This window comes from Monodon monoceros, unplaced genomic scaffold, assembly GCF_005190385.1.
Source record: "Monodon monoceros isolate NGI ecotype Baffin Bay Population unplaced genomic scaffold, NGI_Narwhal_1 Super_Scaffold_6, whole genome shotgun sequence".
In the NCBI taxonomy this organism is placed as follows: domain Eukaryota; kingdom Metazoa; phylum Chordata; class Mammalia; order Artiodactyla; family Monodontidae; genus Monodon; species Monodon monoceros.
Window position 1 is genome coordinate 28,568,935 of NW_021703783.1, and position 21,105 is coordinate 28,590,039.

Consider the following 21,105-nt stretch of genomic DNA (forward strand, 5'->3'; position numbering starts at 1 on the left):
TTGTTCCTGATCTTAGTGCAAATGGTTTCAGTTTTTCACCATTGAGAACAATGTTGGCTGTGGGTCTGTCATATATGGCCTTTATTATGTTGAGGTAAGTTCCCTCTATGTCTACTTTCTGAGGGTTTTTATCATAAAGGGGTGTTGAATTTTGTCAAAAGATTTTTCTGCATCTATTGAGATGACCATATGGTTTTTCTCCTTCAATTTGTTAATATGGTGTATCACATTGATTAACTACATATATTGAAGAATCCTTGCCTTCCTGGGATAAACCCCACTTGATCATGGTGTATGATCCTTTTAATGTGCTGTAGGATTCTGTTTGCTAGTATTTTGCTGAGAATTTTGCATCTATGTTCATCAGTGATATCGGCCTGTAGTTTTCTTTCTTTGTGACATCTTTGTCTGGTTTTGGTATCAGGGTGATGGTGCCCTCCTAGAATGAGTTTCGGAGTGTTCCTCCCTCTGCTATATTCTGGAAAAGTTTGAGAAGGATGGGTGTTAGCTCTTTCATAAATGTTTGATAGAATTCACCTGTAAAGCCATCTGGTCCTGGCCTTTTGTTTGTTGGAAGATTTTTTTAAATTTTATTTTATTTATTTTTTTATACAGCAGGTTCTTATCATTTTTCTATTTTATACATATTAATGTATATATGTCAATCCCAATCTCTCAATTCATCACATCATCCCTACCCACCACTTTCTCCCCGTGGTGTCCATATATGTTGGAAGATATTTAATCACAATTTCAATTTCAGTGCTTGTGATTGGTCTGTTTATATTTTCTATTTCTTTCTAGTTCAGTCTTGAAAGGTTGTGCTTTTCTAAGAATTTGTCCATTACTTTCAGGTTGTCCATTTTATTGGCATATAGTTGCTTGTAGTAATCTCTCCTGATCCTTTGTATTTCTGCAGTGTCAGTTGTTACTTCTCTTTTTTCATTTCCAATTCTGTTGACCTGAGTTTTATCCCTCTTTTTTTTGACGAGTCTGGCTAATGGTTTATCAGTTTTGTTTATCTTCTCCAAGAAACAGCTCTTAGTTCTATTGATCTTTGCTACTGTTCCCTTCATTTCCTTTTCATTTATTTCTGATCTGATGTGTATGATTTCTTTCCTTCTGCTAACTTGGGGTTTTTTTGTTCTTCTTTCTCTAATTTCTTTAGGTGTAAGGTTAGGTTGTTTATTTGAGATGTTTCTTGGTTCTTGAGGTAGGATTGCATTGCTATAAACTTCCCTCTTAGAACTGCTTTTGCTGCAGCCCATAGCTTTCGGGCCATCGTGTTTTCATTGTCATTTGTTTCTCAGTCTTTTTTGATTTCCTCTTTGATTTCTTCAGTGATCTCTTGGTTATTTAGTAGTGCATTGTTTCGCCTCCATATGTTTGTATTTTTGACAGTTTTTTTTCCTGTAACTGATATCTAGTCTCATAGCATTGTGGTCCGAAAAAATATTTGCTATGATTTCAATTTTCTTAAATTTACAAAGGCTTGATTTGTGACCCAAGATATGATCTATCCTGGAGAATGTTCCATAGCACTTGAGAAGAAAGTGTATTCTGTTGTTTGGGATGGAATCCTATAAATATCAATTAAGTCCATCTTCTTTAATGTGTCCTTTAAAGCTTATGTTTCCTTACTTATTTTCATTTTGGATGATCTGTCCAAAGGTGAAAGTGGGGTGTCAAAGTCCCCTACTAGTATTGTGTTACTGTCAATTTCCCCTTTTATCGCTGTTAGCATTTGCCTATATATTGAGGTGCTCCTATGTTGGGTACATTAATATTTACAATCGTTGTATTCTTCCTGGATTGATCCCTTGATCATTATGTAGTGTCCTTCTTTGTCTCGTGTTTATTTTAAAGTCTTTTTTGTCCGTTACGAGAGTTGCTACTCCAGCTTTCTTTCGATTTCCATTTGCATGGAATGTCTCTTTCCATCCCTTCAGTGTCAGTCTGTATGTGTCCCTAGGTCTCAAGTGGGTCTGTTGTACATAGCATATATATGGGTTTTGTTTCTGTTTCCATTCAACCTATCTATGTCTTTTGATTGGAGGATTTAATCCATTTACATTAAGGTAGTTATCGATATGTATGTTCCTATTACCATTTTCTTAATTGTTTTGGGTTGGTTTTTGTAGGTCTTTTCCTTCTTTTGTGTTTCCTGCCTAGAAAATTTCCTTTAGCATTTGTTGCATAGCTGGTTTGGTGGTGCTGAATTCTCTTAGCTTTTGCTTGTCTGTAAAGCTTTTAATTCCTCTGTTGAATCTGAATGAGATCCATGCTGGGTAAAGTAATCTTGGTTGTAGGTTTTTCCCTTTCATCACTTTAAATATGTCCTGCCACTGCCTTCTGGCTTGCAGATTTTCTGCTGAAAGATCAGCTGTTAACCTTATGGGGATTCCCTTGTAATCTGTTGCTTTTCCCTTGCTGCTTTTAATATTTTTTATTTGTATTTAATTTTTGATAGTTTGATTAATATGTATCTTGGCATGTTTCTCATTGGATTTATCCTGTATGGGACTCTCTGCACTTCCTGGACTTGATTGACAATTTCCTTTCCCATATTAGGGAAGTTTTCAACTATAATCTCTTCAAATATTTTCTGTCTCTTTTTCTCTTCTTCTTCTGGGACCCCTATAATTAGAATGTTGGTGTGTTTAACATTGTCCCAGAGGTCTCTTATACTGTCCTCAATTCTTTTCATTCTTTTTCTTTATCCTGGTCAGCAGTCGTTAGTTGCACTATTTTATATTCCAGGTCACTTATCCGTTATTCTGCCTCAATTATTCTGCTATTGATCACTTCTAGAGAATTTTTTATTTCATTTATTGTGTTGTTTGTCATTGTTTGTTCGCTCTTTAGTTCTTCTAGGTCCTTGTTAAACGTTTCTTGTATTTTCTCCATTCTATTTCCAAGATTTTGGATCATCTTTACTGTCATTACTCTGAATTCTTTTTTAGGTACACTCCATATTTCCTCTTCATTTGTTTGTTCTGGTGGGTTTTTTACCTTGCTCCTTCATCTGCTGCATATTTCTCTGTCTTCTCATTTTGCTTAACTTACTGTGTTTGGGGTCTCCTTTCCACAGGCTGCTGGTTCATAGTTCCCATTGCTTTTTATTGTCTGCCCCCAGTGGCTAAGGTTGGTTCAGTGGGTTGTGTAGGCTTCCTGGTGGAGGGGACTGGTGCCTGTGTTCTGGTGGATGAGGCTGCATCTTGTCTTTCTGGTGGGCAGGCCTGCGTCTAGTGGTGTGCTTTGGGGTGCCTGTGAACTTATGATTTTAGGCAGCCTCTCGGCTAATGGGTGGGATTATGTTCCTGTCTTGCTAGTTATTTGGCATGTGGTGTCCAGCACTGGAGCTTGCTGGTCCTTGAGTAGAGTTGGGTCTTAGTGTTTATATGGAGATCTCTGGGAGCGCTTTCACTGACTGATATTACATGGGGCCGGGAGGTCTCTGGTGGTCCAATGTCCTGAACTCGGCTCTCCCACCTCAGAGGCTCAGGCCTGACACCCAAGCGGCACACTGAGACCCTGTCAGCCACACAGCTAGGTACGTGGGGAGTTTCTTGCCTTTTTGGAAGTCTGAGGTCTTCTGCCAGCGTTCAGTAGGTGTTCTGTAGGAGTTGTTCCACATGTAGATGTATTTTTGATGTATTTGTGGGGGAGAAGGTGACCTCCATGTCTTACTCCTCTGCCATCTTGAAGGTCCCCCAGCTATTTAAGACTTGATTCTAGAACTCTGACTTTGAAGCTTACATTCTTAATTACTGTAGTATGCTGCTTCTTTTGATAATGTAAATGGGCTAAAAAATAAAACATAAAACCCATACAAAATTTAACCTAGAATTCTAGCTTGCTACTTCATTAGTTTTTCTAGGCTATCAAATTATATTTTTATCAAGTTATTTGCAAGTAATTCTGTGTTTTTGAAAGTAATTCTTTTTTGAGCTAATATGTATAACTGTTATTCCTACTCTTTCAAAAGTATGTTTTATGTTGAAATACTACAGTAGAGAAGTTTCTATATTTTATCTAATTCTCTGTGTGTTGCTTTAGAGAAAAAAAATGTATTGGTAAGACTGTGGTTCTGAAAATAAATAAGTTTGTGATACCTACTTCTCAAATTATTACATTTAATATAAGCTGAGAGCTTGACAGGAGAATATTTCTGTCATGAACTTTACATACATTTAGATTGACTATGGCCTCAGGGACACATGTACATTAAAATATGACCAAAAAAAAAACTGTTTTCAAATGCTAGCAGCAGACTTAGTAAAAAGCTTAGTGTGCTGCATGAAATATAACATAAGCAGAAAAGAGCATGTCAAGAATGGAAAAGCAACAAAAGCTCTAAACTCCATCTTTACTTGTGTGCTTATGTTCCAACAACAGCATACATTCAAATTAAACCCAAGTTTTCTTTTTAAAAATTAATTTAAATACATGAAAAAAACACAAATTATAGACTTTACCTCCTTCTCTTTGAACTATATGATAGAGGTGAACATTATGTAGAATACAATCTAGATCGTGGTCTGTATAGCCTTTATCATGCATGTCATCCACTGAATCTGGATAAATGACTTGATCCCGAAGACTTCCAAGAGACATGTACGGCCTGTAAAACACCAAGAACACAAGAATCTTAGTAGAAAATCAGTTTAGTTTACTCAATGTGACATCCTGGTGGTCTGAAAACTCCAGAGCAGACTTTAAATACCATATTTCTAGGATTATATTTATTACTTGGTGATGAGTATTTCTCTCTCAGGCGTGGCAGGATAAAACACTGTTATATTCATGTAAAAACATATAGAGACATAGCCACACGAAAAGTTTCTACAAGAAATACTTGGATGTTTTCAGCATAGAAATACATACTTGTTCTGTTGTATTTTATAAATGTTGCTTCTGTATTTCATCTAAAACTATTTGCGTTAAACATAAAATTTGAGGTTTTGACCCAGCAATGTGGACAAACAAAACTGAAAAAGTATCATTCAAAATAAGAGAAATGCAAATTAAAACTATACTGAGTTTCTTACTTATCACATTGGCAGAAGTTCAAAAGTTTGACAACTCACTCAATTGGCAAGTCTATGGAGACACAAGGTATTTTCATACAATGTGAAAATGCAAAATGGTACAACCCTTTGGAGAGGATTCTACAAACCAATATATCATGTGGTCTTTGACCCACTTCTAGGACTTTATTTTAAAGATATACTTCCAAAAATACACCACCATCAACAAAAAAATGTGTAAAGTTATCCATTACAGCATTCTTTGTTATTGCAAAATATTGAGAACAACCTAAATGTGCATACAAAGGAGACTGACTGAATAAACTATAGAACCTGCACTATGCAGCTATAAAATAGGATGTGGAAGATCTCTATGAATTGATATAGGGTGATTTACATAATATATTGTTAAGTTGAAAAGCAAAGTGCAAAGTAGATATATAGTTGGGTTTCTCAACAGTGGTATTATGGAGTTATTAAATCAGATAATTCTTTGTCACTGAGGTATATCCTGTGTATTATAGGATGTTTAGTGGAACACTTGATCTCTACGCACCAGATGCTACTAGCATCCACTGCAGCAGTGGCAAAAAAAAAAAGTCTCCAAATATTATTTTGTCCCTTTAGGGGACAAAACCATCCCCATTTGATAGAACCACTAATATGTAGTATACCACTTCTATGTAAAATGAAAGCAAAATAAGAAAATATACATCTGTCTGCTTATATTTACAAAAGGAAACAGTAAACCAGAAACTAATGAAATCAGTTACCTATAGGAGATGGGAGGAACAAGGCAGAATAGATAAGGGAGGGAAAAGACCTCATTAAGAATACTTTCTATATAGTTTTTACTCTTAGAATCATGTTAAAGTGTTATTTTTTTTTAAATTTAACCAGTAAAATGAAGGAAGAAACCCTAAAATTGAATACAAACAGAAACAAATGAACTGAAAAGTATATCAAATGAATAACATAACCACATAAAACGGGGAGGAGGGACTGATCCAAGTAACTTTCAAATTTGGTTACATAATTTCAGTTGAAAATCAAAAGAACCACAAAGAAACCTTAAAACTAATTGTTCATGTTTCTTGTTGCTATAGGCTAGCAATTCTGAAACTATGTTGTAGGATTGATCAAATAAGTAAACATTTTAATAACGTTAGGAGGTAAGGTTCTCGCTGTGGAAGAAGGAAGATACAAATATGAAATGTGGGAAGGTGAGAAAAATATTCTTTAACATTTAATTTGAATTAGAATATCGGCATGAATTCATAATTTTTTGAACAAAAATCTATTTCCTCGTTCTGTGTACATTTGCTGCATCCTGATACTACCCTTTGAGAAGATCACAACAGCATTTAGGAAGTATACAGGGTTGAATTGTGGACCTCAAAGATATGTCCAAGTCCTAACCCCTATTATTTGTGAATGTGACCTTATTTAGGAAAAGAAAAGGTGTTTGCAGATGTAATTAAGTTAAGGATCTTGAGATAAGATTATCCTGGATTAACCAGATGGGTCTTAAATCCAATAAATACCTTTAAAGAAGAGGAAAAACACAGGGAGGAAAGTCTTGTGAAGACAGAGGCAGAGATTGGAGTTATGCTGTCACAAGCCTGGCACCACTGGAAGCTGGAAGAGGTAAGAAAAAATTCTCCCCTTGAGCTTCCAGAAGGAGGGTGGCCCTGCCAACACCTTGATTTTGGACTCCTGGCCTCTAGATCTGTGAGAAAATAAATTTCTGTTGCTTCAGACCAGCAAGTTTTTGGTTTCAGTAGATCTTGAAAACTAATGCAGGTAGTATTATTGCAAAAAAATGTGTAAACTGTATTGTTTCATTAGGAAGCTATCAGATAAACCCAAATTGTGGGACTTTATGAATATACAACAACATCAACAGTCCTGCACCCATTACAAATATCAATGTCATAAAAAAACAAAGAAAGGCTAAGGAATTCTTTCACATTAAAAGAAACTAGAGCAACATGGCAACTAAAATACAATGTATGATGATGGACTGAGAAAAACAAGTTATTATAAAGAACAGTATTATGACAATTGGCAAAATTTGAACGTGGAAAGTTGTTGGAGGAGGTAATCAAGAGGACTTCACTGCCAGTTGACCTGTGAGCTGGACCCAGGCAATCTGACGCTCCAACCCTCTTCCCTGAACTTGGAATGTATGCTCAACCCACAGTTCCCACAGCTGCCAACTATTTTCAAGGACACAGACTTGAGGGAGCAATGTGGTGTTGAGACCCTATGGATGGTATACATGACCGAACCCCATGAAGGTCTCTATATAAACTTTTAAGATTCTGGTGGATAGAAGTGGAGAGGCTCATCTTGAGGCTGCCCATGACAAGCCTCAAATGTAAATTCCCTTGCTTATTAAACCTGCCATCCACCAATCTGGAGTGGTCTGCCTCTTTTTTCTGTCTCTTCTTGCCCACTGTGTACAAGGGCCGGTTTGAGAACCAACAAAAGTATGTTCAGATAATATTATATCAGTGTTAATTTTCATAAATTTGATCATCATACTATGTCTATATTAGAGACTATTCTTGCTCTCTGAAAATACTGTTCCTCATTGAGCAACATGGGTTTGAACTGCATGGGTCCACTTATACATGGTTTTTTTTAAATAGGAAATATTACAGTACTTTACAATCTGTGGTTGGTTGAATCTGCAGATGTGGAACAGTAGATATAAAGGGCCGACTATAAATTATACATAAAGGGCCGACTATAAATTATACATGGATTTTCAACTGTGCTGGGGTCAGCGCCTCTAACCTCTGCATTGCTCAAGCGTCAACTCTACACCCTAAAGAAGTTAGGGGTGAAGATTTATTTATAGCAACTTAAAAAAAAATGTGTGTGTGTGTGTGTGTGTGTGTGCAGAGAGAGAGAATTAAAGGTTTTAAATACAAACTGTGTTTGTAGATCAATTCTCTACCTATTTTCCCATAACATGTAAATGATTTAGTTGAAGGATAGATAGTACAAAAATTTATTTTATAACAGGTTTAACTAATATTTGAAAATCAAAATATTTATATTTCAATTATACATATATGCATTCATGTAATAAGATTTTCAATGGAGTCTTTGCAAATATAAGGAATCTCTAGTCATATTTTTTAAATTGAGGTATAATTCACATTATAAAATTCACCCTTTTAAAGTGTAAAATTCAATGATTTTCAGTATATTTACAAGCTCATGTAAATATCACCAGTATCTAATTCCAGAACATTTTCTTCACCCCCAAAAGAAACTCCATACCTAAGAGCAGGCACTCCTAGTTCTTCCCTCCTCCCAACAGCTGGCAATCACTAATCTACTTTCTGTATCTGTGGATTTGCCTATTCTGGAAATTTCACATATTTTCATATGTATGGAATCACACAATATGTGGTCTTCTTTCTGTCAGCATAATATCTTCAGGTTCACCCATGTTGTAGCATGTAGCAGTATTTCATTCCTTTTAATATCTGAATTAAATTCCATTGTATGGATACATCATATTTTGTTAATCTGGATATTTCAGTTGTTTCCACTATTTGGCTATTATGAATAGTGGGCATACACCTAGTAGCGGGGCGTATGGTAACTCTGTTTAACTTTTTGAGGAACTGACCAATTGTTTTCCCAAGTGGCTGCACCATTTCTAGTCACTTTTCTTCTACCATATTCCGTATGTCTTCTCCTGCTCTCTGATTTTTTTCCCTCTCCAGTCTAACCATATATTTTTTAAAAACAGAATTAGGACAAAAAGTTATTTGTTTATTTCCATCACTTTAAGCATTTATATAATGTGATATTATCTTAAATTAATATCTGGTAATAATAACAGTAGCATAAAATAGATACTGACCATCAGGGCCAGTGAACAATTTTTTAGTTGGTATCCTGAGACTACTAAGAAGAAATACAAGGAAATATTAGGAGTCAGTACTTTAGCTAACTTACAAAGTGATGCCAGTTCCAACTTAATGTAAATAAGAAGTATAGACACCCTTAGCATAAACCCCAAATATAATTCAATCCACAGAACAGCCATGACACAATACATAACTAAGACTGCAATGATTAAAATACATCTGAACATTCATTTCAATGGTGTTTCTACAGGATTCTACCATAAGACTTGATTAACTGGAAATATTTGATAAAATTATATTTTATATCTACATTTCGGGGAAGACAGTATAGAGTCATGGTTGTGATAATAGGCTTTGGGGAGATGGTTCTGGACTGGAATCCCAATCTCACCATTTACTAGCAATGTGACCCAAATTCTGAGCTATAGTTACGTCATTTGTAAAGTAACTCACTTTATTGCATTTGTTATGAGGGTTAAATGAAGCAGTAGTAGAAGTTTTTATAAAGCAATGTAGAGCACTTAGTACAGTACTACAGGCACATAGTATGCATTCAATAAACCATTATGGAGACAAAAAAGTTCATTTCAACTTAGTTATCTACCTATGTGAAAGGGCAATATCTTAAAAAAGAGCATAAGTTTGTTTTCTATGTCTGTGTCTCTTTGTATTTTGTAAATAAGTTCATTTGAAAACAAACTTATGGTTACCAAAGGGGGAAGGGGAAAGTGAGGGATAAATTAGGAGTTTGGGATTAGCAGATACAAGCTACTATATATAGATAAACAGTAAGGTCCTACCATACAGTACAGGGAGCTGTATTCAACATCTTGTAATAATCTATACTGGAAAAGAATATGCCACGCACCTACAGTCAATTTATCTTTGATGAAGGAGGCAAGAATATACAATGGGAAAAGGACAGTCTTTCAGCAAGTCGTATTGGGAAAGTTGGACAGCCACATGTAAATTAATGAAGTTAGGACACACCCTCTCACTGTACAAAAAAATAAAATCAAAATGGTTTAAAATCAAAATGGTTTAAAGACAATAAAACTCCTAAAAAGGAACATAGGCAAAACATTCTCTGACATAAATTGTACCAATGTTTTCTTAGGTCAGTCTCCCAAGGCAATAAAAATAAAAACAAGAATAAACAAATGGGACCTAATCAAACTTACAAGCTTTTGCATAGCAAAGAAAACAATAAACAAAATGAAAAGACAACCAACAGAATGGCAGAAAATATTTGCAAATGATGTGACTGACAAGGGCTTAATTTCCAAAATATACAAACAGCTCATTGAACTCAAATACAAAACCAAACAAACCCTATCCAAAAATGGCCAGAAGACCTAAATAGACATTTCTCCAAAGAAGACATACAGATGGCCAATAGGCACATGAAAAGATGCTCAAAGTCACTAATTATTAGAGAAATGCAAATCAAAACTACAATGGGGTACCCCCTCACACCAATCAGAATAGCCATCATTGAAATGTCTACAAATAACAAGTGCTGAAGAGGATGTGGAGAAAAGGGAACCCTCCTACGCTGTTGGTGAGAATGTAATTTGGTGCAGCCACTGTGGAAAACAGTATGGATGTTCCTTAAAAAACTAAAAATAGAATTACCATATGACCCAGCAATCCCACTACTGGGCATATACCCAGAGAAAACCATAATTCAAAAAGACACATGCACCCCAATATTCATTGCAGCACTATTTACAATAGCCAGGTCATGGAAGCAACGTAAATGCCCATCGACAGATGAATGGATAAAGAAGATGTGGTACATATATACAATGGAATATTACTCAGCCATAAAAAGGAACAAAATTGGGTCAATAGAGACGTGGATGGATCTAGAGACTGTCATATAGAGTGAAGTAAATTAGAAAGAGAGGAACAAATATCGTATATTAACACATATATGTGGAACCTAGAAAAATGCTACAGATGAACCGGTTTGCAGGGCAGAAATAGAGACACAGATTTAGAGAACAAACGTATGGACACCAATGGGGGAAAGTGGCATGGGGGGGCGTGGTGGTGGTGGTGGTGGTGGTGTGATGAATTGGGAGATTGAGATTGACATATATAGAGGCTTACGGGAAGATGGTGGAAGGGTAAGACGCGGAGATCACCTTCCTCCCCACAGATACACCAGAAATACATCTACACGTGGAACAACTCCTACAGAACACCTACTGAATGCTGGCAGAAGACCTCAGACCTCCCAAAAGGCAAGAAACCCCCCACGTACCTGGGTAGGGCAAAAGAAAAAAGAATAAACAGAGACAAAAGGATAGGGACGGGACCTGCACCAGTGGGAGGCAGCTGTGAAGGAGGAAATGTTTCCACACACTAGGAAGCCCCTTCGCGGGCGGAGACTGCAGGTGGCAGAGGGGGGAAGCTTCGGAGCCGCGGAGGACAGCACAGCAACGGGGTGCGGAGGGCAAAGCGGAGACATGCCCGCAGAGAGGATCGGTGCCGACCGACACTCACCAGCCCGAGAGGCTTGTCTGCACACCCGCCGCGGCGGGCGGGGCTGGGAGTTGAGGCTCAGGCTTCAGTCGGAGCGCCGGGAGAGGACTGGGATTGGCGGCGTGAACACAGCCTGCAGGGGGTTAGTGCACCACGGCTAGCTGGGAGGAAGTCCGGGGAAAAGTCTGGACCTGCCGAAGAGGCAAGAGACTTTTTCTTCCCTCTTTGTTTCCTGGTGCGCGAGGAGAGGGGATTAAGAGTGCTGCTTAAAGGAGCTCCAGAGACGGGCGTGAGCCTCGGCTAAAAGCGCAGACCCCAGAGCCGGGCATGAGATGCTAAGGCTGCTGCTGCCGCCACCAAGAAGCCTGTGTGCAAGCACAGGTTACTATCCACACCCCCCTTCCGGGGAGCCTGTCCAACCTGCCACTGCCAGGGTCCCAGGTTCCAGGAACAACTTCCCCAGGAGAACGCACGGCGCGCCTCAGGCTGGTGCAACGTCACACCGGCCTCTGCCGCCGCAGGCTCGCCCCGCACCCCGTGCCCCCCCCCCCCCCCCCGGCCTGAGTGAGCCAGAGCCCCCGAATCAGCGGCTCCCTTAACCCCGTCCTGTCTGAGCGAAGAACAGACGCCCTCCGGCGACCTACACGCAGAGGCGGGGCCAAATCCAAAGCTGAGCCCCTGGGAGCTGTGAGAACAAAGAACAGAAAGGGAAATCTCTCCCAGCATCCTCAGAAGCAGCGGAGTCAAGCTCCACAATCAACTTGATGTCTGTGCAATACATGAATAGACAGCGAATCATCCCAAATTGAGGAGGTGGACTTTGAGAGCAAGATTTATGCTGTATAGCTTTGCTTCCACCATTTGTCCTAGGGTTCTATCCGTCCGTTTTTGTTTTTTAAAAAAATTTTTTTTCTTAATAATTATTTTTTTATTTTAATAACTTTATTATATTTTATTTTATTTTACTTTATCTTTTTTCCTTCTTTCCCTCCTTCCTTCCTTCCTTCCTCCCTCCCTCCTTTCTTTCTTTCTACTTATACTAATTCTTTCTTTCTACTTTTTCTCCCTTTTATTCTGAGCCGTGTCGATGAAAGCTCTTAGTGCTGCAGCCAGGAGTCAGTGCTGTGCCTCTGAGGTGGGATAGCCAACTTAAGGACACTGGTCCACAAGAGACCTCCCAGCTCCACATAATATCAAATGGCGAAAATCTCCCAGAGATCTCCATCTCAACACCAGCACCCAGCTTCACTCAACGACCAGCAAGCTATAGTGCTGGACATCCTATGCCAAACAACTAGCAAGACAGGAACACAACCCCACCCATTAGCAGAGAGGCTGCCTAAAATCATAATAAGTCCACAGACACCCCAAAACACATCACCAGACGTGGACCTGCCCACCAGAAAGACAAGATCCAGCCTCATCCACCAGAACACAGGCACTAGTCCCCTCCACCAGGAAGCCTACACAACCCACTGAACCAACCTTAGCCACTGGGGACAGACACCAAAAACAATGGGAACTATGAGCCTGCAGCCTGCAAAAAGGAGACCCCAAACACAGTAAGATAAGCAAAATGAGAAGACAGAAAAACACACAGCAGATGAAGGAGCAAGATAAAAACGCACCAGACCTAACAAATGAAGAGGAAATAGGCAGTCTACCTGAAAAAGAATTCAGAATGATAGTAAAGATGATCCAAAATCTTGGAAATAGAATGGACAAAATGCAAGAAACATTTAACAAGGACCTAAAAGGACTAAAGATGAAACAAACAATGATGAACAACACAATAAATGAAATTAAAAATACTCTAGATGGGATCAATAGCAGAATAACTAGGCAGAAGAACAGATAAGTAAGTGACCTGGAAGATGAAATAGTGGAGATTGACATATATAAATTAATATGAATAAAATGGATAACTAATAAGAAACTGCCATATAAAAAAATAAAATAAAATTCAAAAATTCAAAAAAAAAGAAAAAGATACATGAACCCCTATGTTCATAGCAACACTATTCACAATACCCAAGACTTGGAAACACCCTAAATGTCCATTGAAAGATGAATGGATAAAGATGTGGTGTATTTATTCCATGGAATACTACTCAGCCATAAAAAAATAATGAAATAATGCCATTTGCAGCAACATGGATGCAACTAGAGATTATCATACTAAGTGAAGTAAGTCAGAAAGAGAAAGACAAATACCATATGATGTCATTTATATGTGGAATCTAAAATATGACACAAATGAACCCCTGTATGAAATGGAAACAGACTCACAGACATAAAGAACAGGCTGGTGGTTGCCAAGGGGGAGGGGTTTGGGGGAGGGATGGAGTGGGAGGTTGGGATTAGCAGATGTAAGCTTTTACATATAGAATGGATAAACAACAAGGTCCTACTGTATAGCACACAGAACTATATTCAATATCTTATGAAAAACCATAATGGGAAAGAATATAAGAAGAATGCATAGATATGTATGAATGTGTGTGTGTGTATATATATATATATATATATATACGTATATATATATCTGAATCACTTCGATGTACAGCAGTAATTAACATTGTAAATCAACTATAGGTCAATTTAAAAAAGAATATGAAAAAGAATATATATGTAACTGAATCACTTTGCTATACACCAGAAACTAACATAACATTGTAAATCAACTATACTTCAATTTAAAAAAACAAAGAAGATACAAAAGAATTTCTATTTAGCCAGCTAAAAGACATGTGGTTTTATTCCCATAGTAAATTTGGATTATTCTCAGCATGATTAATAAATAATAAATACATAATTACCTAGATTTTAGAGAGTATATTCTGTTAAACGCTTTATCTCATTTACCTAGAAATATTTCTTTTAGTAACTGGAGCACCACTTAGTTCACTGCAGCAATTTCTGGGACGTCAAAGGAACTTAGTTCACTGCAGCAATTTATGGGACCTCAAAGGTATCAATATGCATAAGGCTGCCAAATGTTTTCTTTGTAAAAGGAATTTGAAGAAGCAAAACTTTGTAACTTCTAATTGGGAGATTGGGATTGACACATATACACTATTGATACTATGTATAAAATATACAACTAATGAGAACATACTGTATAGCACAGGGAATTCTATTTAATCCACTGTGGTGACCTAAATGGGAAGGAGATCCAAAAAAGAGGGGATATGTGCATATGTATAGCTGATTCATTTTGCTGTACAGTAGAAACTAACACAACATTGTAAAGCAACTATACTCCAATAAAAATTAATTTTAAAAACTTTGTAACTTCGGGACTTCCCTGGTGGTGCAGTGGTTAAGAATCCGCCTGCCAATGAAGGGGACATGGGTTCCAGCCCTGGTCCGGGAAGATCCCACATGCCGCGGAGCAACTAAGCCCGTGTGCCACAACTACTGAGCCTGCGCTCTACAGACCGCGTGACACAACTACTGAAGCCCGCGCACCTAGAGCTGGTGCTCCGCAACAAGAGAAGCTACCGCACTGAGAAGCCTGCGCACCGCAACGAAGAGTAGCCCCGCTTGCCCCAACTAGAGAAACCCACACACAGTAGCGAAGACCCAACGCAGCCAAAAATAAATAAATAACTAAGTAAATAAACAAATAAAATTTATTTTTAAAACTTTGTAACTTCTTTAAAAGATTCATTTAATATTATTTATGACTTCTGAAATCTGTCAATTCTCTTTGATGAACAGATATGAAAATTTATCTCATAAAAACTCTTAATTATAATTGAGTTTTGCTTTGCAATGCTTAATTTCTTACTGTGTTTATAAGCCTAATAATATGTTGAATATGCATTCTCAAAATCTAAAAAAGTAAAAACAGAACTAAAAAGAAGACACTCTTAGCTACTAAGTTTTAAAAAATTCAATCAGGATGAGATTTAAATTAAATGTCTACATAATTTGTTATTTGATTTACTGTTACTCAAAATGATTTAATAGAATATGAAAATTGCTATTTTGAAAATTTATGTGAACGGAATATTGGTGAAATTATACAAAAATATTTCATAAAAGTATATATTCATTAAGGACCCAAAAAATATTGCTTTATTAAAGTTCCATTTTTTCTCAATTGTTTTATGATCATGTGAAATGGTAAAAATAACACATTCTATATGTGTTTATTGAGGTACATAGCAACTAAGGATACTCTAATAATAGATTTTACTAATATAATTATTTAAAAATGCTACTATAAAGTTACAACTGAATTCTCTGGAAAGGCTACATCAAGGAAATTTGGGTTGATGTTGAATCTATTTGAAAGCACAAAAAAATGAAGGACCCTATATCCCATGTTTATACGATTAGTTTGCATGTGATCCTTTTTCCTGCTCATAGGCCTGGAATTTAACATTTTAAGTTAGCTCAAGTTTCTCTAGTGCTACCACAGTTATACATAATTGATAAGGACTCAAAGTACTCTTTACTAAACTTTCCTTTCTAGATATATAGACCTATTCAGATTATCTTCTAAATATTTCAGGTAGATCAATTACCACGACACTTGCTCTGGCCCATCAGAAAGTATAAACGTAGTCCAAACAAAAGAAATAGATTGCTTACAATTAGTAGATATCAAAAAGAAACATTATCTAGTTTCAATTTACTTTCTCTAAGTAAAATCCAGAATTATCTCTATTTGTTGTGGAAAAGATATTGGTACAGGTATCATACTATAATTTAGATTATCATTATTTGAGCAATTATCAAAATTTCCTTTGTAATCTGAAATTACTTTGAATGCATCTATAGTTAAAACTGTTAATTATAATAGTAAAATTAAAGTAAAATTATTAGAGATCAAATCCACTCTCAGGGATTATGGCTTTTTACAGTTATATTACAATGTCTCAGGGTACTTCTATAATTTGTATTATACTGCCTACTTTTCTATATTAAATATCTGACAATATATGATTCTTGGCAAAATGTATTGACATTTATTAGGGTTTATACTATTTTCTCTTTTTCTCTTTAATGGGACAAAGTAGGAAGAAGACAGCACTGAGAAATGTTAGCTCTGTACTTGAAGTCTTTGGAATGATCACCAAAAATGCTAAATATTTCATAGTCATCTAGAATTTAATTGTGAACAATATTGATAAAAATTTTACAGCAATACTCATGTATTTAAGGCATGAGATGTGTTAAGTTTAAGAATAAGGTACAGCTAAGTACTGCTGTGTTACCATAGTAATAAGTTAGCAATTTGAAAGCCATAAAATCTAGCTATTAATAATTCATATAAATGTACATTCTGGAAGCAATCATGTCATCAGAATTTTTTCATGAACAGCAACAACTAGATTTGAGTCCTCAATGTGTAAGTCACTCATAATAGTCTTAAAATAAATATGTAGCAAAAAAGAAGAAATTCCCAACTGAAAAGATATACTTACCATTACTGAAATTACATTTCTAAGATAAGATATTTCTAGGTACCAAAGGAGATATGTGCACAGCCTTTTAAGAGCAGGGACTGTGTTTATTTCCAAGTAGTAATAAAAATACTGTTAGTGTAATAATCAAAGTACTCCCAAACTGGGAAGAATGCAAACTTTTTAAAAGTCAACTTTGTTGTATTTATCATTATATTAGATTACTGTATGAAATTCCTGATATTTGACCTTTTGACCTACAAAAATTGCAATTCCATTTGGTTTAACCTAATAATTGACTCATAAAATAATGAAAACTTTTATATGCAAAGGAAGATTTTTCCATTATCATTTTTATAAATTAGCCTATAAAAGAGTTAAATATTAAAAAAAATGTATCCTTAACATTTTTCCAAGTGATAAATAGAAATTAAAGCAAAAAAAAAAGCTACGGGAAATCATTTTTATATTTATAGATCTCTAAAAGAGATTTTTAAAAACTGAACTGTACCAATTATTACACAGGAGGTACTAAAATGTATAGTTTATCATTCTGAGCCAAGTGTCCAAAGATATTTATGCAAAGTTTACTTGATTTGAATTTAATAGTCAGAAAGCAAAGGAATAGAAGTGAATTAGCTATAGCAATACTACTGAGCCTTATTCATGGCTAAAATAATTTCTTTTAAAAAAGATATGTTGGGCTTCCCTAGTGGCGCAGTGGTTGAGAGTCCGCCTGCCGATGCAGGCGACGCGGGTTCATGCTCCGGTCCAGGAAGATCCCACATGCCGCAGAGCGGCTGGGCCCGTGAGCCATGGCCGCTGAGCCTGTGCGTCTGGAGCCTGTGCTCCAAAACGGGAGAGACCACAACAGTGAGAGGCCCGCGTACCACACACACACACACAAAAAAATATATGTTAAGTGACAAATATTTATTGCCATCACAAAGAAAATTCTGTGACATATCTAGTGCAAGCAAGAAAATAAATAGTTTGCTTCCTAATTAGTATAAGAAGTCAGACCAATTTGGCAGTAGAAACCAAATCAGTGGAGATGTTCATTCACTCATTTATTAAATCATTCATCGTTCATTGCACAGTTACAGTATGCCAATAGGTATACTACAGACTTAGTAGAATACCCCCAGTGCTGTACAGAGTGCTGTACAGAGACATGCCCTTTCTAGCTTATATTCTATAAAGATTTATTCAACAGTGACTCAAAAAGGGCAAAATCTGTTCCAGTGACAACTCCCTCTCCTCAAGTCCAGATATGTCTAATTTGGGGGCAACAAGATCAGTGTATGTATAACCTTTTAGATATGGGGCTCCATGAGTATGCCTGGATTAAGCCATATTACATTTTTACTTTACTACAGTGCCCTTTCAGACCAACATTCCACTCAGGCTAGCCTGCATCTTACTTAAGTTAATACACTCCTTGTCCTTCAGAGGCTCTCCCTATCTCGTTTTGGCACCTAGAGATTCATCAAAAAGAATCAAAAAGTCTGAAAGCTAGAGACTCAATAGAAAACAGTCATCAAGATATCTAAAGTAGCACGACCCCATATTCTTATGTACGTCCTTTTCCAGATCACACCCTCATTTTTTAATCTGAGATCTTAGGCAAAAAGAAGAAAAGTAAGGATCACACCAAAAATTCTTTACTATGAGGGCACCCTCTCTTCCATGGAGAAAGGAGGCAAATTAGGTCTTCTAACCTCCTTTCTGGTCTCATGTGCTTTCTGGTTCCTTAATAGTCATTATCTAGTTTTAAATGTGTGGATTAAACAATGATGTTGTATAACATAGTTCTCTTATCCCTCCAAAGAGGAAATCCTGGATTTGGAAGGCATTCATAAAGAAACAATTCAAAAGAAAGTTCATATTTTAAAATACCTACAGAACTTATTTGACACAGGCACATCTTAGCATGCAGTACAGTTGTGGCAATGCTGCTGTTACTAGTGTTATTTAAGTATTCTGTCCATTCTGCTGAACTTCCTAACACAAAACACAGTCTTTGTTGCAAAAGATAATCTCTTCTTTTGACAACTTAAAGGGTAAATAATAATTTTTTATGCCATAATGCATCATGTAAATTAAGATTTGCTTATTTTACATTTCTGCAAGAAGTCTGATTTAAAACTATGGGTATATTTTTGAGAGATTATTTTATATTTTATAGAGAAATAGATTTTAGAAGAATAGGAAAGAACAGAGAACATATTCTAATTTGAAAGTGATTTTAACATAGTTTAATTTAAACGAATTTCACTTTTACACAAGAATATAGCTTCTTTCACATTAACATAAATGAATGACAGCCAAGTATCTGTGCTAAACTTTATGCTAAAATTGGCTTGGATTGCCCTATACCCCAAGAATTATAAGGACATCTGCTTCCAAACAATAGCTTGATATTAGTACAGATTCAGCATACCAAGCAAACAACCTTAACTGGTGATACTCACTTTCAAGGGCAGGCAGGAGAGTAGTAATTTTTCAGAAACATGTACCCTGCTGCTAGCAATAAGCAAGACAAAGTGACTTTAGAGTCAGACACACCAAAGTTCAAATGCTGGCTCCAAAATTTATCAGTGGAATGACTTCAACCTCTCCAAGTTTTCTCATCTATAAAATAGGGATACTAACACCAACCTTATGAGTTGTCATACAGAAAAATCAGAAACATGTAATATATGTAAGCAGTGACTAATATATAGTAATTGCTTGTGTTAGTAGTAATAGACCAGAGATGCTCAGCCCTTGCTCAAGATGCCCTAGGATCCACCAATTATCTCAAGAGGTCATAAGATTGTCAAAATAAAAATCAATATTAATTCACTTTATTTAAAAAATACATAACCTATATTATTAAAGGAATGTGTGGAAATGCCATCAAAGAAAACAATGGATTACATGTTGGCACTTCTAAAAGATGAGATTTCATGTCATAAACTCTTCTAAGAGAAACAGTTGAAGAATATAGAAATTTTTGGAAGTGAATGCAAACTATAAAAGAATGATAGTTCGTTATTCCCCATATATTTGGGACAGTGTTAGAGAATCTTTTAATTTTATTAATTAAGACTGTCTGAGAAAATATTTTAAGGTCAAACAGTAGGGCTTTTTTTTTTTCTACCTGAGGTAGATGTTTTTAATAAGATTATTTTATTAACCTGCAATAAGAGGCAGTGAATACAGAGGATTTGTATCCAAAGATTTGGTGAACTCTGACCCTGGCTTTAAACTGGTGTGCAACTCTAAGTACTAAAGTTTATAATCCCTTTGAACTCAAATTTAATCACTTAAAATAATCTATTTAGCATGACATGCAGAGAGTGATCAATAGGTACTGTTCATATGTTAAAAGATAGAAGTAATGTTATCTATATTTAATTCTCTGTACAATCTAATTAGTCATGCTATTATTCCTGTGTACAACCAAATTTAGGATTTTAATGTTGTATTTAATTTAAAACTCTGATTCATAACTACTTTATCTATTAAGCAGCATTTACATTTAGTCTAGAAGATTAAGTAACATGATACTTGAATATAATACCTTGTGAATGAAGTAGTTAGTAAATAAATACTGAGCTGATAATATGTTATTTATAATTTCAGAATATCTTCTGACCAAAAAAAAAAAACATGAGTGTTGTAGAAACAAGTTACTGTCATCTTTTGCTATGTTTTTCAAGAAGCACTAGTAGACTAAAATTTAACCTGTTAAGACTATGTCATTTATTCAAAAAGAGGAGACGAGCTTCTTAGGTGGATACTAGGGAAAGGGCAGACCCACAAAGCACTAGAGAACTTTAAAAAGTATTTCAAAGAAATTCAGCTGAAAGAACATCTTAGGAATGATTAAGGACCTAGGGGATGGATGCTATTATCTTCAGTATGTACCAATGACATAATATTAATAATAAATAATTGCTTTCCTCAGCTTGGTGTATTAGAAGGAGGGTGAATAGAACAGCCCTGCTTAGAAGGAAGTATCCAAAAAACAAAACCAGAAGACTCATGCTTACTTGAATCTGTGGCATTTCTGCTCTACTTAGACATTTGAGAAACATCCAATTTATGACAATTGTTAAAATTCTAACTTTCAAAACCCAGGTCAAGTGACACGCTGTTCTACAATATTTGTTCTCATTTTGAATATTTCTATAGCATTTCTTGTCTTTCTTGAGGCATTTGTTCTGGGTTTTATAGGACATAGTTGCATGTTTTTGTTTATAACCAAATTAGACACAAACACACATT

General features: G+C 36.1%; 1 protein-coding gene across 2 annotated transcripts in view; it reads right to left on the reverse strand.

Moving 5' to 3' along the window:
* Positions 1–21,105, reverse strand: part of ABCD2 (ATP binding cassette subfamily D member 2) — a 77,899-nt gene that overhangs the window by 25,091 nt on the left and 31,703 nt on the right. For both annotated transcript variants that reach the window (XM_029206240.1, XM_029206239.1), the window contains exon 7: positions 4,479–4,624. In XM_029206240.1, coding sequence (XP_029062073.1) covers positions 4,479–4,624 — 146 coding nt within the window. The remainder of the gene's footprint in view (positions 1–4,478; positions 4,625–21,105) is intronic.